The sequence below is a fragment of the Capricornis sumatraensis genome, chromosome 2 (assembly GCF_032405125.1).
Source record: "Capricornis sumatraensis isolate serow.1 chromosome 2, serow.2, whole genome shotgun sequence".
Taxonomy (NCBI): Eukaryota; Metazoa; Chordata; class Mammalia; order Artiodactyla; family Bovidae; genus Capricornis; species Capricornis sumatraensis.
Window position 1 is genome coordinate 152366392 of NC_091070.1, and position 22987 is coordinate 152389378.

Genomic DNA, 22987 nt, shown 5'->3' on the forward strand with positions numbered 1-22987 from the left:
GAGAAAATATAAATGTTACTTAAAAAGTTTATGCCTTCATTGTATTACATCTATATAAGGAAATGATAATGCAATATTTGGAATACAGAAAATGAATGTACTTCATTTAACATAATGAGTTTGTACATAACTTCTAATTTCTGTTCAACTACTGATTTTTGTTAAAATACCTTTCACATGATAAATAAAAATTAAAACTTACAAGAGCACAAAGAACAAGTTTAACTTCTCTCTCCAAGTAAGAAAGTTCTCAGTGTTAATCTACACATCAACTAAGATTACATGGTTTGATGTATTTCTCTAACCAACACAGGACTAGATACACAAAATTATTTTCTGAATGAACTAGTATCTTACCCCTGTGAGAGAACTATAACATGTAATGTTAAAGTCATGATTCTGTCTAATACTGTGTAACCTAAGGCAAATTATCTAATCAAGTTTATTTAATATACAGGTATTTATGAAGAGCAACCAGACTGAATGTATAACATTCAGTACAGTTTTGTTTATTAAATGCTAAAAAACTAAATAAAATAAGCTAAAGTATAGGAAAAGCTAAATTAAGACAAAAGAAACAAATGTTTTCTTACTATACTCTGAAGACTTCTCTAAATGTCCGTGAGACACAAGTTAGTTTTTGCCACGTGTAAAATGACACCAACTATGAAAGTTCAGTTTTTTTTTTTTAAGACCAGTGAACAGTAACAGCTCACAGTAGTAGCACCAGTTTGTAACCAGTTGGTTGACATCCTGGATGAGAATCAGTGTTCTTTGATTATGTGGGAGATTTGGAATTATGACTTGGCTACCAAAAGGATATTATTTAATAATAAGTTGTGTGATTCTTAAAAACTATGAAAATGTCTTTAAATATGATTTAGAGACAAGGGTAAATTCTTAGATCTTAACCCCAGCTATTTTCCTAGTGCCAGCTATTAGGATACAAAATGTCTAGCCCAAGCTAATAGTCCTCAGAAGTTCTATTTTAATGCTCCAGTGAATGTTGGATACACTGTCCTGGTTTAAATATCACTGATACTCTTATCTCTAAGTATCCAGACTTACCACAAAGTTCCAAAAATATGTAATGAAACTTGTTTTATTTAAAAGTACTTTATTTTAGATTCTCTTCCATCTTGACTAAATCTGAATTTGTGGATATTGATTGATGTCAAACTGGATACTGCCTGTACCAATTAACCTTAGATACCACAATTTAAATATTAAAGCTCTCTGCAGCTGACTCTATAACCTGGATATTCCTTTTTCGGTGGTCCTAATATACACTTCAGCCATTCAAACTTAAGATCAAAACTTGGGTCAAGGGAATTGGCAGAGGAGAGGCTCTCCTAGGGAGCTTATGCTAGATGTCAAGTTATTGCTGCCATTTACAGTACCAGTCTGGTCCAGAAGCTGCAGCCTAAGAGTCTGGAGTGTCAAGAATGATAGTAGGTAGCTCCAAAGTCAAGTTTTTAATCGTCAAGCTGCTAGAGGTGGCACTTCTAGTCACGTTTCAGTGGGTTCCAGAAAAATGCTTGGATTTTAGAAATACCAGATTACCTAGTTGGGTTGTTGGGTAGCAGGAAGGTTGCTGAGATATCACTTGTGGGTAGCTACAGCCAGGTTCTTGTGAATACCAAAAGGAAAAATTCCTAGGTCACTAGAGAAATACTTCTAGTAAAGTACTACTTAAATTTTAATAAGGAACTTCAAATATATATATAAAAATTTGCTATTTAAATTTATTAAAATTCAATAAAATGAAAAATTGACTTCCTTAGTTGCATCAGCCACGTTTTAAGCCCTTAATAACATGTAACTACCTGCTATTATAGTCGATTGAGTAAAGCACGTTCCTCTAATTGTAGGAAGTTCTGTAACAGGGATCCCCAACCCCCAGGTCACAGACTGGAGATTATGGAGTAGACTGGACATAAGCAACACACTTCAGACGTCACTGTCTCCCATCCCCTGAGATGGGATCATCTCGTTGCAGGAAAACAAGCTCAGGGCTCTCACTGATTCTGCATCTTGGTGAGCTGTACAATTATTTCACTATATATCACAGTGTAATAATAATAGAAATAAAGTATATAGTAAGTGTAATGCACTTGAATCATCGGGTAAGCACCCCACCCCCACCCCAGTCTGTGGAAAAATTGTCTTCCAGAAAACTAGTCCCTGGTGCCAAAAAGATTGGGGACTGCTGTTGTATAAGAGCATATTGCTCTAAAGCAAACTCCATCATATGTTACAACACTGGTCTACACAGTTTGTTTCTGTCTTCACATTATAAATAAACCGATAAAACTTGTGTTTTATTTCCTAGGAAATTCATTTGTATCATAATCAATACTACCTGTGTGCCTGTGTGCTCAGTCACTTAGTCATGTCTGATTCTGTGACCCCATGGACTGCAGCCCACCAGACTCCTCTGGTCCATGGAATTTCTCAGGCAAGAATACTGGAGTGGGTTGCCATTTCCTTCTCCAGGGGATCTTCTAGACCCAGGCATCAAACCCTGTGTCTCCTGCATTGGCAGGCGGATTCTTTACCACTGAGCCATCTGGTAAGCCCAGTCAACACTACAGACAAAAGCCAATGACTTTTTTCTTCTGGAACTAGTATTTCTGTATGACCTGTGAATTCACATGACCTTTCCAGGATTACAAAAATATCCAGCAGTCAACAAGATAAATTTATATCTGGCATCAACAGTTAACCAGGTTAAGTAAAGAAAGAGAAAAACATTATCTGTAAAGGAGATTAATCAATCAATTGAAACCAACATGCAAGTGACAAATATTAGAATTAGCAGAGAACCCGTTAAACAATTATGATAATTGTATTCTATTTGTTCTAAAGTTTAATAGAGTTAAAAACATTAAAAATACCCAAATCAAACTTCTAGATATGATGACTATAATGTCTGAGATGGGATAGCTTCAAGTGGTCTAACACAAAAGTAACTGGAATCACTAAAGATTTCAACTATACAACATTCTGGAAATGGCAAAACTATGGCAGTAAAAAGATCAGTGGCTGTAAAGGTTTGGGAGGGAGGGGTGAACATAAGGAGAACAGTATGTCATTATACATTTGTCAAAACCCATAAATTACAACACAGAGAGTGAACTCGGATGCAAACTATGGACTCTGCTTGGTAAACCAAGATTGACAATGGTGTGGCAATGTTAATTCATAGACTGTGTAACAAATGTACCACACTAATGTGGGATATTAATGGTGGGAGAGACTGTGTATTGGTAGGAGAAAGGGGAGGAACATGTGGGAACTCTACTTTCATTCGGTTTTGCTGTCAATCTAAAACATTTTAAAAAGAAAGTACTAATTATCAAAATCAATGAAGAACAAAGGCCAAATAACGATATTTTCAGATGTAAAATAGCTGGAAAAATTCATCACCAGTTGACCTATACCACAAGAAATGTTAGAAGGAAGTCCTTAAAGGAAAAGGAAAATCATACCATTTGGAAATCTAGATCTAAATTAATGAAAAACACTGGAAACGGTAACTAGACAAGTTTTTTAAAAATGTCATTTAAAATTTGAGAGATAATTTGACTGCTTAAACAACAGCCTAAAGGCTGGGAGGGAGGAAGTGGAACTACACTATTTTAAGGATATTATACTAAATGTGAAGTGATGTAATATAAGTTGAAAGAAGACTGTGACAAGCTAAACTATCAATATATATGATAAACCATAAGGCAACCACTAAAGTAACAAAGAGTTATAATAAGCCAATAAAGAAAAAGAAGGAATCATAAAAATACTCATTAATCTAAAAGTGCGGAGAAAAAAAGAATAGATGACACACATAAAAAATAAGATGATGCCCTCAAATGTAACCATATCTATAATCGTATTGAATGTAACTGGTTAAACATTCCTGTAAAAGGCAGAGATTGGATTTTTTTTCAAAGGCAAGACTACACTATAGGTTGCAGGAAAATTATTTAAAATATGAAGCACAGATAAAAGGAAGGAAAAAAATTTTGCACCATGCCAACACTAGTCTTAAAAAAGGTGAAATTGTTATATTTCAGAGAAAACAATATTATGTGGAAAAAAAAAGTCATTTTATAATGAAAAGCGATCAGTTAATCAAGAGGATATAACAGTCCTGTATGTTTATGCACCTAAGAACAACTTCAAAATACAGGAAATAAAATTGATAGAATTGCAAGGGTAAAAAGCCAAGGCTATAATTGTATCATCACAGGTACCAATGCCCTTTCTCCATATTTGATAGAACAGACAGGCAGAAAATCAGCAAGAATTTAATAGACTTGAAAAAACATTATCAACCAACCTGTCCTGTTTAATGCCCTACCCAACAGAAGCAGAATGCACATTGTTCTAAGTGCATACAGAATATTTACCAAGGTAGATTGTAATCTGGGCTATAAAACAAGTCTTATTAGTGAATTTAAAATAATTCAAGATGTTGCGTGTTCTCTAACCACAATGGAATTCAGTTAGAAATCACTAATTTTCTATTATTTTCACTAGCTAGAAAATTTCCAATATCTGGAAAACTAAATAACACACTTCTAAATAATCCACAGATAAAAGGAAGAATTCTACACTTTTTATATATTAAGGACACCTTAAACAGAAATTTTGTTTTTTTGGTTTCCAGTTTCATCAAGGTATAACTGACATATAACTTGATGCAGAGTTGAACTAAACACTGACTAAGGTGGCATATCTTTTGGCCACAATTCACAGGTAGTTTATAGGTTTTTCAAGAATAACAACAGTAAGTGATTCTACCTTTGTGCCAGGCATTTTCAAATGTGCTTAATACAAGTAAATTCATTTCACCTTTTACCTTTACAGATAAGGAAACTGAGGCACAAGGAGGTTAAATGAATAGCCCAGGCTCTAAGGTCTATTTAATGGAAGAACCAGGATTTGAACCCAAAGTTCAAACCCAAACCCAAAGGCTCGAGGATTGATACTCTATTATTATACTATGCTTGTGTCATTTGACTATGAGATTTTAATTTTACTCTTAATTTTAGAATAAACTTGATCCTCACTAAAGAAGTTAACTCCTCACACTAAAGAGGTAATTGTTACTGAAGAACCACCTAGAATACATCTTTGAACATGTAAAGACACTGCTCTGTTAAATCTTTCCTTTGTTAGATTCAGTAAACTAAAATTCACTTACTGCTTCTCTTCTCCTCCGCTCTTGCTCTTTCTCTCGTGCTAAATTTCGGTCTTTCAGAAGCCACAGTTTGCCTTTATCTTGAGCTTCCTGTGACTGCTGATCTTCTTTTTGTTCTTCTCCAAGACACTTGTTTTGCATTTTATTTGGAGAAGATTCTAGAGTGAAGCCATGGTCCCTTAAGAAACAGTAAAGTGAAAAGTAGGTTTCAAGTTCCTTAAAACTTTTTATAATGAAGATACATTGTCAAATGACAAATATAAAGCAGTGTTCTAGATGTCCTTCTTCATATGTTATGACATTATTTTTTAATATTTCTGAAGTCAGATTTTACATAGGGCAATATATGTTAACAAAGAGAAGGTTTTGGAAAATTATGACCAAAGTTTACCATTATCTTCTTATACATAGAATGGAAACAATATTAAGACATTTCTGGAAAATAATGATACCATTATAATTTAGTAATATTAGTATTTTTAATAGCTTCTTTAATCACTTGATTATTTATATCCCCTTTAAAATAGGTATTACTACTTAATTTTTTAAAAATCAGTAAAAATTCACTTTTCTAAATATAATTTGCTCTGTGGTCTACTAAATAGCTGAATATAGTCACTTACAAAAAAGAAATTTAATATATTTAAAATACATGTCTATATCTCCCAAAATCTACACTAATCCAAATAATTACAGACCTCTGATTTTCTTGAAATACTTTTGGTTCCTTTGTATTCTGTTCCAGATGCTTCCGTATTAGTTCCTGTGTTCGAGCTCTTACTTCTTTTTCTATTGCTGCTTTTCTAAACTGGTTGAAGAGCTCATCTGATGATTTCAGTACACCTGATGTTTTGACTGGTTTGCCTAAACTTTTCCAAGAATCTGCATTCTTGATCTTTATCTCCTAAAACAAATATTTGATTCAGTATACATCTAAAGATGTCAACTATTTGAAAGAAAAATATTATTTTTGATAAAAATTAAAAATAAAGATTCCAAAAGCTTTAGGTAATTTTACTAACGTTAAAGGTTACTAAAGTAGAAAAAAATAGGATAATAGATTAGCTAAATTCAGTTATTCATCTAAGACCAAATTAAAACAGCATGCTTGACAGTTATTTCAATTTAATATGAAACATATGTTAAGGGTATGAAATCTATAAATATAAAAATTAACTGGTCACTGTAATCAAGACATTTATGAACAAGGACCTACTGTATAGCACAGATAACTATAATCAATATCCTATGACCATAATGGAAAATGTGTGTGTATGTATTATATATATATGTATATATGAATCATTTTGCTATACAGCAGTAATTAACACAACACTATAAATCAACTATATTTCAATACAAAAATTAAGTTACAATCTTAAAAAAATTATAATTCTATGCAAAAAATAAAAGCAAGTATACAAGTGATTAATCAGAGGCAAAGTAAGATGATGGCAAAAAGACTGTAAGAAGTAAGAATGGTACAGTATTTGTTGAAAACCTTCTGACACAGCTTTGTTTTCCTTTCTTTGGTATGAAGAAAAAAATTAACTGCTTGTGATCACTGTTCTTAACTGAGACAGGCCAAGGTAAAGATCAGTGGCTGACCAACAGAAATGTATGCAGTTGAAAATCTTCCGGTACTGCAATTTTTTTCAAAAAAGTAAACTTTTAATAATATATTTTATTAAAGGAGTCAAACATCCTTCTTCACCCCTAACACACACACACACACCTTCACCATTGGTCACCCAGTTGTATTTATGAAGTCTTTCTTATATGTTGCCAATAAAACCTGTTTTTGTTCCTACCCATGGAATGGGCTAAATACTAGTTTCACACTTCACTTTTCTACTGAGTGAGTTAAAGAATATTGCCTTCAGATAGAGACATGAAACATAACAGGTAATACATGGTAGTATCAGTTCAGTTCAGTTGCTCAGTCATGTCCGACTCTTTGCGACCCCATGAATCACAGCACGCCAGGCCTCCCTGTTCATCACCATCTCCCAGAGTTCACTCAGACTCAAGTCCATCAAGTCCATGATGCAATCCAGCTATCTCATCCTCTGTCGTCCCCTTCTCTTCCTGCCCCCAATCCCTCCTACCATCAGAATCTTTTCCAATGAATCAACCCTTCGCATGAGGTGGCTAAAGTACTGAGTTTCAGCTTTAGCATCATTCCTTCCAAGGAAATCCCAGGGTTGATCTCCTTCAGAATGGACTGGTTGGATCGCCTTGCAGTCCAAGGGACTCTCAAGAGTCTTCTCCAACACCACAGTTCAAAAGCATCAATTCTTCGGCGCTCAGCCTTCTTCACAGTCTAACTCTCACATCCATACATGACCACAAGAAAAACCATAGCCTTGACTAGACAGACCTTAGTCGGCAAAGTAATGTCTCTGCTTTTGAATATACTATCTAGGTTGCTCATAACTTTTCTTCCAAGGAGTAAGTGTCTTTTAATTTCATGGCTGCAATCACCATCTGTTTCCACTGTTTCCCCATCTATTTCCCATGAAGTGATGGGACCGAATGCTATGATCTTCGTTTTCTGAATGTTGAGCTTTAAGCCAACTTTTTCACTCTCCTCTTTCACCTTCATCAAGAGGCTTTTTAGTTCCTCTTCACTTACTGCCATAAGGGTGGTGTCATCTGCATATCTGAGGTTATTGATATTTCTTCTCCCAGCAATCTTGATTCCAGCTTGTGTTTCTTCCAGTCCAGCATTTCTTAGTAGGAAATAAGGGGGAGGATGAAACCCTGGTCTCTGGTTTTGTCCTTAAAATGTCTATTTAACTGCAATAAAATTCTGGCAGATCCTAAAACAGGAAAGTTCATATTTGGGCTTGGAGTATGGGACAGTTTTTCAGATATTACAGAGAAGAATGCGATTTTGACGTGAGAATGGAAAGCATTCCTCACTGAAGGAAGAACATAGGCATATGCTTAAGACTGAAAAGCTAAATCGGAGTCACAGTGTAAAGGTGCTTAATCTTCATTTTGAAGTCAAAGCTAGAAACTATTGAAGGTTTCATATATAATAATTATATGATCAGAGAAATACATCAAGAAGTACAGTTAAAAGAATGTTAAAAGCAGAATGGGGACTTCACTGTGGTACAGTGGATGAGAATTTGCCTGCCAATGCAGGGGAAATGGGTTCAATCCCTAGTCTGCGAAGATTCCACATGCCACGGAGCAACTAAAGCCGTGTACCACAACTACCGTGCCCATGCCCTAGGGCTTGCATGCCGTAACCTACAGAGCCTGCATGCTGGAACTACTGAAGCCCATGTGCCTAGAGTCTGTACTCCACAACAAGAGAAGACAATGCAATGAGAAGCCGGGGCACCGCGATGAAGACCCAGTGCAACCAAAAATAAATAAATAAAAACAGATTCGAACAAGGAGGGTTTCAAGTTTGTCTGCAGTAATAAATATTACAGAGAGCTTACATTGAAGGCAATAAGGCCTGGTCTATGAGGTAGAAGTGGAAAAGGAAACATCTTGAAAATAAAACCCAGAGTTTAGCAATTTCTTGACTTCAGGAGACTGAGAAATCAAAACGGATTAAAACTCACAGGATGCCAGGTCTAGAAGTATATATTTGAGTCATCTGCAGAGAGACTGTAACTGAAATCACCACAGTGGATGTTCAGAGAGAGAAGTAGTAGAAGACCCTGATTTCCTCACACCATCAACACTTTTGGAGGGATGCAGCAATTTTAGACATCATTGGTTCTTCTGATAGGGCAAATTATAGGGATGGGGCAATAGCTAGATTCGAGGTAAAATTAAGGCACTGCTTTTCAGCTGAGGGTGATTCTCCTTTGCCCAGGGAAGACATATGGTGATGTCAGTGAAGTTTTTGGTTGTCACATACGGGTGAAGAAAAGGGTGTTACTAACATCTAGTGGGTAGAAGTGAGGGTCCCTGTGAAGCATCCTACAATGTATAGACCATACTCTCAACAAAAACTTATCCAGTCCAAAATGTCAATAGGAAATAATGGAAGGAAGGAAGGGAGAGAAAAAGGGCATATGTGAATATCTCATTCATGGTCAGTTTCTGACAATTAGTTTTGAGAGTCACTTTGATTTTAAGGAGATCAAACCAGTTCTCCTAAAGGAAATCAGCCCTAACTATTCATTGGAAGGACTGATGCTAAAGCTGAAATTCCAATACTTTGGTCATCTGATGCAAAGAGCCAACCTCATTGGAAAAGACTCTGATGCTGGGAAAGACTGAAGGCAAAAGGAGAAAGGGCAGCAGAGGATGAGATCGTTAGATAGCATCACTAACTCAATGGACATGAATTTGAGTAAAATCCGGGGCATATTGGACAGGGGAGCCTTTGTGCCACAGGCCATGGGATCACAAAGAGTCAGACACAACTTAGTGACTGGAAAACAACAACTATATTCAAATGTCTAGAATAGTACCTGATGTATCTAATGTATCCCAAACATCTAGAATACTTGTTGAAAGACTGATCAATGTGTGGTCTGAGATTAAGTGCACAGAAGACTCCATGAGGAAATCACCTACAATAGACTGTAAAAGCTAGTTTTATAACATGTTTTAAAATAAGGATAGCTGGCAAATACCAGCATTCTAGAATTTAAAATTAAACACAAATATGAGGACTGATGGTAGAGGGTGGGGAAAGGTGTTGCTCACAGTTTAACTTCTGTTTTTTAACAAATAGGCAAAAGTTAGTCTTAAGAGATCCAAAATTCATTCAAATTAGCACTTAAAATACCTCTGTGCCATTTCTATATTCAATTGTAAATTTCTTCAAGATCTGTGAGAAAAAAATAACATCATTCTTACCTTTTGCACTGGAACTTGACCTTGATACTCTGATTCTAACATCACTGTGTCATTATCACTGGACTGAGGCATCACTGTTAGGCCATTCAGCAGTTGTTCAGAATCATCTAGATGCACACATTTTTACAACAATACAGTCAAGTTAATATATTTCATCTTGATTCCACAATTTGACATTTTCCCCCTTTCTATGTTAGAAACTACAAAAACTTTTTTTATACTTCTTAATTTTGGGGTATCGTTAGTTGGAGAATTGTAACACTGTAAAATAAACATTTTCACTTGAAATTTTACCTCCCTGTATTTCTTTTTCTTCTTTTTTTTTTTTGGCTGGGGTGGGTAGTCAACATAAAGTATAGCTGACATTTTGGATGGTTTGCCTTGGAAATGAATCGAAAACATCTGTTATTTTTGATATTGACTCAAGTACTGCATTTCGGACTCTTATTGACTATGAGGGCTACTCCATTTCTTCTAAGGTATTCTTGCCCACAGCAGTAGATATAATGGTCATCTGAATTAAATCTGCCCATTCCTGTCCATTTTTGTCCACTGATTCCTAAGATGTCGATGTTCACTCTTGCCATCTCCTGCTTGACCACATCCAATTTACCTTGATTCATGGACCTAACATTTCAGGTTCATATGAAATATGGTTCTTTATAGCACTGGACTTTACTTTCACCACCAGACACATCCACAACTGAGTATCATTTCTGCTTTGGCCCAGCTGCTTCATTCTTCTAATTGGCCTCTGTTCTTCCCTAGTAGCATACTGGACACATTTTGACCCGGGGGGATTCATCTTCTGGTGTCATATCGTTTTTCCTTTTCATACTGTTCGTGGGGTTTTCAGGGCAAGAATACTGGAGTGGGTTGCCATTTCCTCCTCCAGCGGACCACAATTTGTCAGAACTCTTCACTATGACCTGTCCGTCTTGGGAGGCCCTGCACGGCATGGTTCATAGCTTCATTGAGTTACACAAGCCCCTTCGCCACGACAAGGCTGTGATCCATGAAGGGGTTTACATGCCATAGTAAGTGGAAGATGATCAATGTATGGCATACCTGAGTAAATAGGAAGTCTGCTCCAAGCCTATTGCTGAAAGCTGAGGATACAGGGGATCCTACTTTAGTAAGCCTGTGCTTCAGAATCTGGCTAGAAAAGCCTGGAGTAAAGTAAAATGATAAAGGCTTAAGGATGTAATTCAGAGTACTATCAATATATACAGAAGGCAGATAAATGTAGGTATCTGTAAAGAACATTCAGAGATGTAATGATCAAGAGAACAGTGTCAAAGAAGCCAAGTATATCAAGGATCTGACTGAAAAACAACTTCATAGGAATGCCCTCTGGAACCTTAAAACACTACAAAACTCATCCTTCCTCAGACATCTGTTATTCATCTGTGTTCCAGGTCTCTCAAACTGGACCCATATCCAGTCTTGGGTTATGGACTGAGCCCCAAAGCATATACACCTTTAGTTATTAAAACTTGGCATATATTCATCTTTTGAAGACCTGCTCACTCAACCTTTGTGCTTTCTTTCAACTTTTCCCTTTTTCTATAACTTAGTTTTTCTCTACTACTTTAATAGCTTAATTTTTAGCCTTCTTCTCTGGTCTCTATTCCCCATCCCTCCAACTACCTACACAATACTGGCAGACTAACTGGACTTAAGCACAGACTTTGTTCCAGAAATCTTCATTGGTTCCCCACTAACTATACCATTACAATTAAGTCCAAGGTCTCTAGAAATCAAGGTTCTTTATGACCTGCACCTAATCTATTGTCCAAAAAGTTCCTTTGGTTTTCAAGTAAAAATAGAAGACATTTTTTATTTTCACCAAGAATTTTATTGAACAACATATTCACCATTTTGTGCTACTACCTTCTACCATTTTTCAGGTGACTTCATAATTTCATCTTCCCAAAACTTTTTATCTTTTTGGAACAATGAACTGTTCCAGGTTATTTTTATAGTCTTACAGGGAACTGAAATTTTTTCCATTAAGAGAATTTTGTAAAGACCAAAATAAATGGAAGATCATGTCTTTTCTGAGGTTCCCAGGTGGCACAGTGGTAAAGAATTTCTGTCAATGCAGGAGACTCAAGAGATGAGGGTTTGATCCCTCGGTTGGGAATATCCCCCGGAGTAGGAAATGGCAACCCACTCCAGTATTCTTGCCTGGAAAATTCCATGGTCAGAGAAGCCTGGCAGTCTACAGTCCATCGTATTGCAAAGAGGCAGACATAACTGAGTACACACACACATGCACGTGTGTGCTATATGTTAATTCCAGACACTTTATGTCAAGTGCTGTTTTCAGTTGGTCTAACTGGAAGCAGTACTCCTTGGAATTAATCATTTGGTTTTCTGGAAGGAACTCAAAATAGAGGATGCCCTTCCAATCCCACCACATATACAACATCACCTTCTCTGGATGAAGACCGGTCTTTGGTATGGTGGGGAGACCACCTGCAATGCAGGAGACCAGGTTAATCCCAGTGCTGGTTCCATCCCTAGGTCAGGAAGATCCTCTCAAGAAGGAAATGGCAACCCACTCCAGTAGCCCTGCCTGGAAAATCTCATGGAAGGAGGAGCCTGGTGGGCTACAATCCATGCAGATGCAAAAGAGTCAGACACAACTCGGTGACTAAACAATAACAAATACAGAAATGTTCATCTTTCAAGGCAGGTATTTTCTGCCTTCTTCACCTCCTTAAATTTTACTTTCATTTCTTTTAGGGCAAAATATTTTTACTTTATACCAAAGATGAGCACAATAAAGGACAGAAATGGTATGGACCTAACAGAAGCAGAAGATATTAAGGAAAGGTGGCAAAAATACACAGAATATACAAATAAGATCTTCATGACTCAGATAACCATGATGGTGTGATCACTCACCTAGATCCAGACATCGTGGAATGCAAAGTCAAATAGGCCTTAGGAAGCATCACTACAAACAAAGCTAGTGGAGGTGGAATGGAATTCCAGTGGAGCTATTTAAGATCCTAAAAGATGATGCTGTGAAACTGCTGCACTCAACATGCCAGCAAATACAGCAGTGGCAACAGGACCAGAAAAGGTCAGTTTTCATTCCAATCCCAAAGAAAGGCAATGCCAAAGAATGTTCACATTACCGCACAATTGCCCTTATCTCACACTCCAGCAAAGTAATGGTCAAAATTCTCCAAGCCAGGCTTCAATAGTACGTGAACTGAGAACTTCCAGATGTTCAAGCTAGATTTAGAAAAGGCAGAAAGAACTAGAGATCAAACTGCCAACATCTGCTGAAACATCAAAAAAGCAAGAGAGTTCCAGAAAAACATCTACTTTTGCTTTACTGACTATGCCAAAGCCTTTGACTGTGTGGATCACAACAAACTGGAAAATTCCAGACCACATGACCTGCCTCCTGAGAAATCTGTATGCAGGTCAAGAGGGAACAGTTAGAACTGGACATGGAACAACAGACTGGTTCCAAATTGGGGAAGGAGTACATCAAGACTGTATGTTGTCACCCTGCTTATTTAACTTATATGCAGAGTACATCATGTGAAATGCCAGGCTGGATGAAGTACAAGCTGGAATCAAGATTGCCGGGAGAAATATCGATAACCTCAGATATGCAGATGACACCACCCTTATGGCAAAAAATGAAGAACTAAAGAGCCTCTTGATGAAAGTGAGAGAGGAGAGTCAAAAAGTTGACTTAAAGCTCAACATTCAGAAAATGAAGATCATGGCATCTGGTCCCATCACTTCATGGCAAATAGATGAGGAAACAATGGAAACAGTGACAGACTTTCTTTTCCTGGGCTTCAAAATCACTGTAGATGGTGACTGTAGCCATGAAAGTAAAATACACTTGCTCCTTGGAAGAAAAGCTATGACCAACCTAGACAGCATATTAAGAAGCAGAGATATTACTTTGCCAACAAAGTAAAAGCTATGGTTTTACTAGTTTTTATGGTTTTACATCTAGTCAAAGCTATGGTTTTTCCAGAAGTCACATATGGATGTGAGAGTTGGACTATAAAGAAAGCTGAGCACTGAAGAATTGATGCTTTTGAACTGTGGTGTTGGAGAAGACTCTTGAGAGTCCCTTGGACAGCAAAGAGATCCAACTAGTCCATCCTAAAGGAAATCAGTCCTGGGTGTTTGTTGGAAAGACTGATGCTGAAGCTGAAACTCCAATACTTTGGCCACCTGATGCAAAGAACCGACTCACTTGAAAAGACCCTGATGCTGGAAAAGATTGAAGGTGGGAGGAGAAGGGGACAACAGAGGATGAGATGGTTGGATGGCATCACGGACTTGATGGACATGAGTTTGAGTAGGCTCCGGGAGTTGGTGATGGACAGGGAAGCCTGTCATGCTGCAATCCATGGGGTTGCAAAGAGTTGGACACGACTGAGCAACGGAACTAAACAATCACAAAAAAGCAGAAATTGAAGAAAATACTAGAAACTGATCCAATTGAAGACTTAGTCAAAGCCTGACATTTTATAGATAGGATGTTAAAATAGGAACAAAAGACCGTTAAATATAAATGTATACCTACACACCCACAGCCACATATATATATATATTTGGCTGCACCAGGTCTTAGTTGTAGCATGTGGGATCTAGTTCCCCTACCAGCGATTGAACCCAGGTCCCTGCATTGGGAGCATGGAGTCTTAGCCACAGGACGACCAGGGAAGTCTCCAAAGACCATTTAGACTGCATTCTTTCCATTATTTTTCAGTGTCTGTTCTTCTTCAAAGCTATCCCCACCATTCTCTATGAATTTGCTATAATGAAAACAACATTTCCCTATCCCACTGACATTCAGACATATTCAAATCTCTCACATTCAAAATTCAAAACAAAGCAATCTCTCTTCTAGTCTTACAAAAACAAAATACCTATCTTCCTATTTAAAGCCACAGCCATCTTCCCATTCTCTTCACCAACAAACTTCCTAGTAGACTGGTTTACATTCAGATCCCGTTACTTCTCAATTTACAAGAATCTGCCTCTGCCCAATCACAATGGCCACAAAAGAAGCTTTTGTAAAAGCAAAAAAAAAAAAAAAGCAAACGCAAAAACAAAAAACCCAGCATATCACATTGCCAATTATAACCTTCTCTCCTCATTCCTCACAGTACTTTAATGCTTTGTACAAGGACATGATAACTGTGATGATTTCCTCCTAAAATGTATCTGCTGGGTTTCTATTATACCATTTTCCCTTTTCCTCTAGGTTGTGATTACGTCTTGTTTTAACTTATTCATTTTTTTCTACTTTTACTGAGGGAGTCTGGTTACCTAGAATTTGTTATTGATCTTTCTCTTCCTGCTCTGTATCTTTTCCTTCATTCTTACAGCTTCAAACAGCTTCCATATATTCTTAAATGTAGTTCTTGTTACATCCTGTTAGTTCCAGAAAACTATTTCTAATTATATATTTCCAATTAGATATTCTGCAATATCTTAAATGTGATAGCGCTAGTGTTGAAGAACTTGCCTGCCAATGCAGGAGACTTAAATTTAAGTGGGTTTGATCCCTGGGTGGGGAAGATCCCCTGGAGTGTTGAGGACACGGCAACCCACTCCAGTATTCTTTCCTGAAGAATCCCATGGACTAAGGAGCATGGTGGGCTACAGTCTATAGGGTCACAAAGAGTCAGACATGACTGAGGCAACTCAGCACACAAACATGTCCAAAATGAAAAATCCCTTTTATTTTCAAGCCAGCTATTGGATAATACTCTGGGTAAGACACTGATTCTAATAAAGCTTAGTAATTCTGCCACAGAAATATCTAATTTAGCCACATCCTTTTTGTACTTACTGCCTTCGTTTTGGTCATCATAGTTTCTTTCCTAGACTACAGCACTCAGCTTCTTTACTTGGTCCCAACTATATCAGAGCATCTTCATCTTAGTTCATCCCCTATATAGCAAGCAGCAATCTCTTCCTAATGTAAAATCTGATTTTGTCAAGCTCTTGTTTGAACCTGCTCATTGTGTGCAAAATAAAAGATTCAAATGTAGCAATGGTATTTAAGACAATATATGACTTAGAACAACTACATCTTCAGTTACTCTCCTGAAGACCTTAAAAATATTTTTTCTAAAAAGAATGGATATAAATATTTCATATTTTGGATCTTTATTTATTCTTCTTCCTGGGATACATCCCAGTGTTGCCTCTGATATTTTCTCCCTTATCTCCACTCCTCCAGTCAAGAGCTGTAACTTAAGTTAAATACAAAATGGAATATTCTAACACAGAACAGTAGGGACCTTTACTGGAAGCAATAAAGGAGGATCATCGTGTTCCTCCTCATCTGTGCTTCAGTAAAACATCTTAGAAATTTCTTCTGCTTTGGAGAAACTTCTGCCCTTGGAAGGTCAAATGGAAACCAGGGAGCAGTCTAGACAGAAGGAGACCTGGACATGGTATGTTCACATCTGCTCCTAGTCTAGGCCTTGTGTTGTATCAAGGTTCAGGCACCCCATTAGGTGGGCTCACCACTGTCAGAGAAGCATCTCCCTATGTCATACATTCCCCAGGACAACCATGATGAGAAAGGTGATACCTTCACTTCTGACAAGATGTAACAAATGAGACATTTATAAAGTCAAATGAATCTAACTATAAAAATGTCCAGTTTTGGAAGATTTTTTGGTAAATGGGAACTACCACTAGCCAAGTATTTCTAGCTCAAGTTTCTTTAACTGTAAACTGTTTTTAATGTTTCTAAGTAGTTCTCTACCTCTAGAGTCTGTAACAATCTTTTCCCCATTCTAATCTACTTTTCCAACCCACAAAAACATCATGGAAATTAGAGCAACATTTCACAAGTCTGCTCAGAGCTTGCTATGTCCGACTCTTTATGACCCCGTGGTCTGTAGCCTACCAGGCTCCTCCATCCATGGGATTCTCCAGGCAAGAATACTGGAGTGGGTTGCCATTTCCTTCTCCAGGGGATCTTCCCAACCCGGGGATTGTACCCGGTCTCCCGCATTGGAGGCAGATGCTTTAACCTCTGAGCCACCAGGGAAGCCCATGAACTACAGCAGTGACAGGTTTCTGTGTATGGTCCATATGCCAGTGTATACACTCTGTATGAAAGTAAGTTGTGTGTGAACTATACATACAATTTTCTTTCATTCAAATGTAATGAATACATTTGGGCATAAAGGAATATGCTTCAGGGATTATTTCTACCCTGGAATTTACTAGTTATGATTTTCAGTATTTCAGATACATAATATTTAGGATGACCTTGGCATTTTCATTTAGAAGTCAACTGTTCAATCACAGCTATTTACTCATTAATTTCTTACCTAAAAGAGGCAGAATTTGTAAAGGTGAGATGTTTTCCACACTCTGTGAATGTTCTGGTTCTTGATGATTAAATACTAATTGGTGGTGGTTTGGTGGTGTTCCATTTGAACATGCAGTCTGATGAACCAGGCTAGTTACCCCAGAGGTTATATGTTGCACAGATTTTACCTGTTAAGACAGAGTTAAACAAATCTTTCAGAGCTTTAATCACAGAATAAGTATGACAAAATAAAAATACAAGAGAACAGAATATAACTTAACACTGTCTTTGAATATGTTATTAAAGTCACAAATTTATAAGGTATAATTATTGCTATCTTACAAATGAGAAAAGGTTTAGAAAGATTAAACAACTTGGCCATTATATAGCTTTTAAGTAGAGTCAGTCATCAAAGTCTATGGTCTTAAGTTACTAGCATACACAGACATAACACATATGTTATTAAACAGTGCTGTCTATTTTCAAATGCTTTCCTGTGACTTACTGAAAATAAAAACTGAGCTTTTATACCAAATCTAGAGACTAATCCACTTTCTTTACCTCCTTTTCCTTAGTGAATTAGAGATATAAATGGAGGGTGTGTTTATTAAAAAAAAAATCACATGGTGGTTGACCCACAGATTATCAACAAATTCTGATTGAGTATTCTGTTAACTATTCATTGGGCTTCCCTTTTGGCTCAGCTGGTAAAGAATCCGCCTGCAATGCAGGAGACCTGGGTTCAATCCCTGGGTTCAGAAAATCCCCTGGAAAAGGGAAAGGCTACCACTCCAGTATTCTGACCTGGAGAATTCCATGGACTGTATAGTTGCAAACAGTTGCACAGGACTGAGCCACTTTCACTTCACTAACTACTTATTAAGAAAAACTGTATTATAATAAATATTTATTTAATACTTGGGTGAGCCTTTTATATAGTTAATTCTCACAATAATCCTATGAGAAGAAAGAAGGTGAAAGTGAAACCAGGGTCTCCTGCATTGCAAGTGGATTCTTTACCAGCTGAGCTACTAGGAATGCCCATAATCCTATGTTAGTTGCTGTGGTCTCCAACTCTGCAACCCCACGGACCGCAGCCCACCTGTTTCCTCTGTCCACGGGATTCTCCAGGCAAGAAAAATGGAGTGGATTGCCACTTCCTTCTCCAATAATCCTATGAGTTTGATATAGTTATTATCCCCACTTATAGTTCACAGAGGGCTTGCCTGGTGGCTCAGATGGTAAAGAATCTGCCTGCAATGCAGGAGATCTGAGTTTGATTCCTGGGTTGGGAAGATCTCCTGGAAAAGGGAAGGGCTACTCACTCCAATATTCTTGCCTGGAGAATTCCATGGACAGAGGAGCCTAGTGGACTACAGTCCATGGGGTAACAAAGAGTCAGACACGACTGAGTGACTTTCATTTTCACAGTTGACAACAGGACTTAGATGTAACTTAAATTTTCATATTTATTCAGTGGCAAGATAAGTTACAGTGCCCAAGCCCAGGTACCTTATCTGCTAAACTACAGACCCCTCCACTGAATAAAAGGGTTAGGATTATCATCAGTTGATAAGGCATAATCGAAGTGTATGAATACTTAGGCTAGCCTGAATAAAATTAAGGCCATAGGAATGTTTATCTCAACAATAATAGAGACCCAAGCCCGAAGTTTTAAAGTCAAATGCTGAGATTTAAATCAGCAAAACATTACTTTCTGAAACATATAAGTATGTACATTTATTCATTATTCTATAAATATACTTTCTTCTTATGTCTTGAATGAGCATTAAATTCTTCAGTGAGTGACACTGAGAAAAACTTGGTCACAAACAGATCATAAAGATAGGATTCTATGTGCTATATTGAGAATTATTCCAAAGTTTGTTTATAACTTGACATAATTTTCTGTTTCCACTAATACCTATGGCAAGACAGATCATCTGGATCTTCTTCCTACTCAAAAACCTTTGAGAGTTAATGCTTACCTAGCAAATTAAATATTAACACTTTATCTAGGTGTACAAAGCCCCCTCATTACATCTCCAAAGACAACTAATCCCATACAAACACCATCTGCTACCATATTTCCCTGAACACACCTATGCTTTTTGACTCGCTTTATGCTACTACCTGTTTAAAAAAGTCCCTAATCAGCATGTCAATATACCTAACCATTTCTTCCCTTTCTCTGTAATTTAAAACCCATTTTAAGCATTTCCTCCTTCATGTAGTGTATGTGTGTGTGTGTGTATATATATTCCTCCTTCATTTTCTCAATAAATTATGACTATAGATGATTACAGCACTTAGCCATACAATCTCTTTAACTGTGTGATCATCTCTCTTCTTAAGAGGTCCTTCAAGATAGTATTATATTGTGTTCCCCTTGGAGTTAGATGTTATTACATAAGCTTATGATCTAATAAAAGGGGTGTTTGTGCTAGTTGCTCAGTTGGGTCTGACTCTTTTCAAACCCATGGATGGTAGCCTACCAGGCTCATCTTTCTATGGAATGCTCCAGGCAATGATACTGGAGTGGGTACCCATTCCCCTCTCCAGAGGACCTTTCTAACCCAGGGATTGAACCCCAGTCTCCTGCATTGCAGGTGGATTCTTTACTGTCTGAGTTACCAGGAGCCCTTAATAAAAGGTGTGTGTTAGTCACTCAGTTGTATCCAACTCTTTGAGACCCCCACGGACTGTAGCCTGCCATGTGCCTCTGTCTCTGGGATTCTCCAGGCAAGAATACTGGAGTGGATTGCCATTCTCTTCTCCAGGGGAATAATAAAAGGTATATACCTATAATTCTGTATTTGAAATGGGTACAAAGGATTAAAAGTTTTATGAGGATGACAACTAGAATTAGTAGTAAAAGATAAAATTACTTTTACCATTTTCAAAGCATGGCAACTACTAATCAAACATAGATGTGCTAAAATCAATAGATGGTAATTATAAGCTTTAGAAACTCTGACTACCACCACCCTACTACTTTTGGGGGAGAAATTCCACCTTACTGTGCACACCTTACTGCATGCATATGGGGACACCAAGACTTCCTGTATTTAGAGCCTTAAGACTTAGCCAAAACTATAACTTGTTCTACTTACAGTTTGACTTAAAAAAAAAAAAATCTATTAGAAAAATGCAGCCAAATCATTTCCCTATTCAATCTTTTTTATGAAGAAATCTATCAACATCTAAGTGAAAAAATGGGTGACAACACAAAAAAATAAGAAAAAATCTTTTTAAAAAATGAGTGACAACTCTTCATTTAAATAAAATCAAACAATTATAACCATTTAGTTATAACCCATATAATCTTAAAATTCTAAGGTAAAATGAAGAATTAACTTACCTGTAATCTCTCTTTAGGAGAATCATTCTGTTTTACTCCAGTAAATTTAGGAAACATTTCTGCAAATGTATATAAAAATATTTTAATACTTGCCAACTTAAAAATCATCTAAACTGTAGGTCTTGCATATTAGAAATAAAGTGATTTTAAGAAAACGGTCAACTTCTTAAATCAAGAAATTCTTACACTTACCAGGTTTCTGCCCTCTTGGAATCAGTCAAAATTTCTAAAGAGATACTTGCTTTGAAAAGGGATACTTTCGTTTCTACCTAATGGAATAAATATCTCCTCACAAATTTCAACTTGGATTATTAGGCAAAAAGAATGATGTGTTACTTTAGAGTAAACCGCTTGAATAAGTGAAAGTTTAAAAAGAAACAAGTTACAGCAGAGATAAGGGTTTAAACAAGCAGCAGCATTTATACTAAAACCATCTTTTACCAAATAGCCATTAAGAGGCTTAATTAATTAAGAATTTACTATAAGAGAAAGGAATGTATCTGAGAGGATACAGTCTTATTAAAAGTGAAGCTATTTGATTAGGCATGATAAAGTCTGCTCTGCTTGCTAAGCATTATAATAAAGATCCCATCTAATTAATACTCTATTTACTTCTGAGCTATTTGACAGCCTCAACTACATAGCAACAAATGGGTTTTATAGTACCTCCTTTACCTTTAGAAATACCTTTACAGGTGACACTGGCAGTAGAGTAGATATTAAGAGAGATCTCTCTGACATGGTGTTCATAGGTTCCTCTTTCTTGATCCTACAATTCACTCTGGTGCTATCCTCCCCAATCACAAGCCTAAGTCATGTAGTAAAGCACCAAACTGGTAGTTAATGCCTTGATCCATCTCTCCAAGACAGCTTTCATGAGCCACCTCAGCATCATTTGCTTCAGGCTTCAGAGCACCAAAGCTGGTCAACACCAAATCTTATTCAAGCTTAACATTCTAATTTTAATAGTTACCTTCTGCTTCCTGAAATGCCATCAGTTTCCACTGGATGTGTTACTGTTCTTTCCTAAAATGTTTGATGCTGGACATTGTTAAAATTGCTAAATGCTAAAGGACGTGCTTTAATTTAAAATTTTTAAGTATTTAAAATGACATGAACCATCTTAATGTCACTCCACTAAATATTATGTTAAGTGTTAGGGGTTAGGTGGAAAGGGAAGGCAAGAAGACAGACTGCAAAGACTGAGGGTATAGATTCAGGTAGCTTTCACATTTAGGAGAGAAATTATGATTTCAGCTTTGAACAAAATAACAAAAACAAAAAATAGACTTCATTAATATGATCATATACATACATCCATATATCTATCTTAAGTATCCAAATATGCACCTAAACAAATTATTCAATGATATAAACTCTTAACTATAATAAAAATACAACATTAGTGTTGTGATGAAAAATTTAAGGGCATTATCTTAGTTTTCTGATATAAAACTAAAGCTCACAACTATTAAAGAACTATCACCTCAAAATCTAAAAAACATGAGCATAAGGCATCAAAGAATTTTAATAAAAAAAAAAACCCAACACCAAGTATAGGATGCCTCAAACAAGTCTTACAGACTATAGATACATGAATAATGATAGCCTAAAACTCAGTATTTTGCTTCTCCTTCTATTCTTACATAGTTGACTTTCCAGAAACAAAAGGGCATATTTCTGTTTGTTTATAAGTTCCTGGCCTTTGGAATTAAAAGGCAAATATATATATTTTCACTATCAAGCTTAAGACCACATTTCAATAAATGAAGAAGCCCTGTCAGGTCTTAATAAAACTGAGCACTGCAGTGACAACATATCTGCTTGTCAACTAACTTCTCCAGGGAATTGTGATAACATGTATACCTACCTTATAAGGATCCAACTGGATAACATATGTTAACTACTGAACAAATGAATATTTTGCACAGTATATAATGTGTGCTATTTTCATATTTCCCTAAAAACTTCAATATGAAACTGATTGAAAGTTTTCACTTCCAACTAAACAAATTTTAATCACAGAATCAAAAAGAGAGATCTGGAGTTAACTATTTGATTGAAGGAGTTGTTAATAATATCCATCATCTATCAAAGCACTGAGATCAATGCTCCAGAGATACCAAATATTATCAGCAAGCCAATAGTGACTTAAAAACTTGATAAACTGAATATGAATATAATACCATACATAATGTAAAACCAGAATGTAATACCATTATAGCAGAAAAAAAATTACTGAAGATTTTTAAATTAG

At 36.6% G+C, this 22987-nt stretch overlaps 1 protein-coding gene across 1 annotated transcript in view; it reads right to left on the bottom strand.

Moving 5' to 3' along the window:
- BRDT (bromodomain testis associated) overlaps nucleotides 1-22987 on the bottom strand; it is a 42382-nt gene that overhangs the window by 97 nt on the left and 19298 nt on the right. The window contains exons 12-16 of the mRNA XM_068964423.1: nucleotides 20731-20789; nucleotides 17389-17557; nucleotides 10040-10146; nucleotides 5902-6107; nucleotides 5207-5381 (exon numbers count right to left, since the gene is read on the bottom strand). Coding sequence (XP_068820524.1) covers nucleotides 5207-5381; nucleotides 5902-6107; nucleotides 10040-10146; nucleotides 17389-17557; nucleotides 20731-20789 — 716 coding nt within the window. The remainder of the gene's footprint in view (nucleotides 1-5206; nucleotides 5382-5901; nucleotides 6108-10039; nucleotides 10147-17388; nucleotides 17558-20730; nucleotides 20790-22987) is intronic.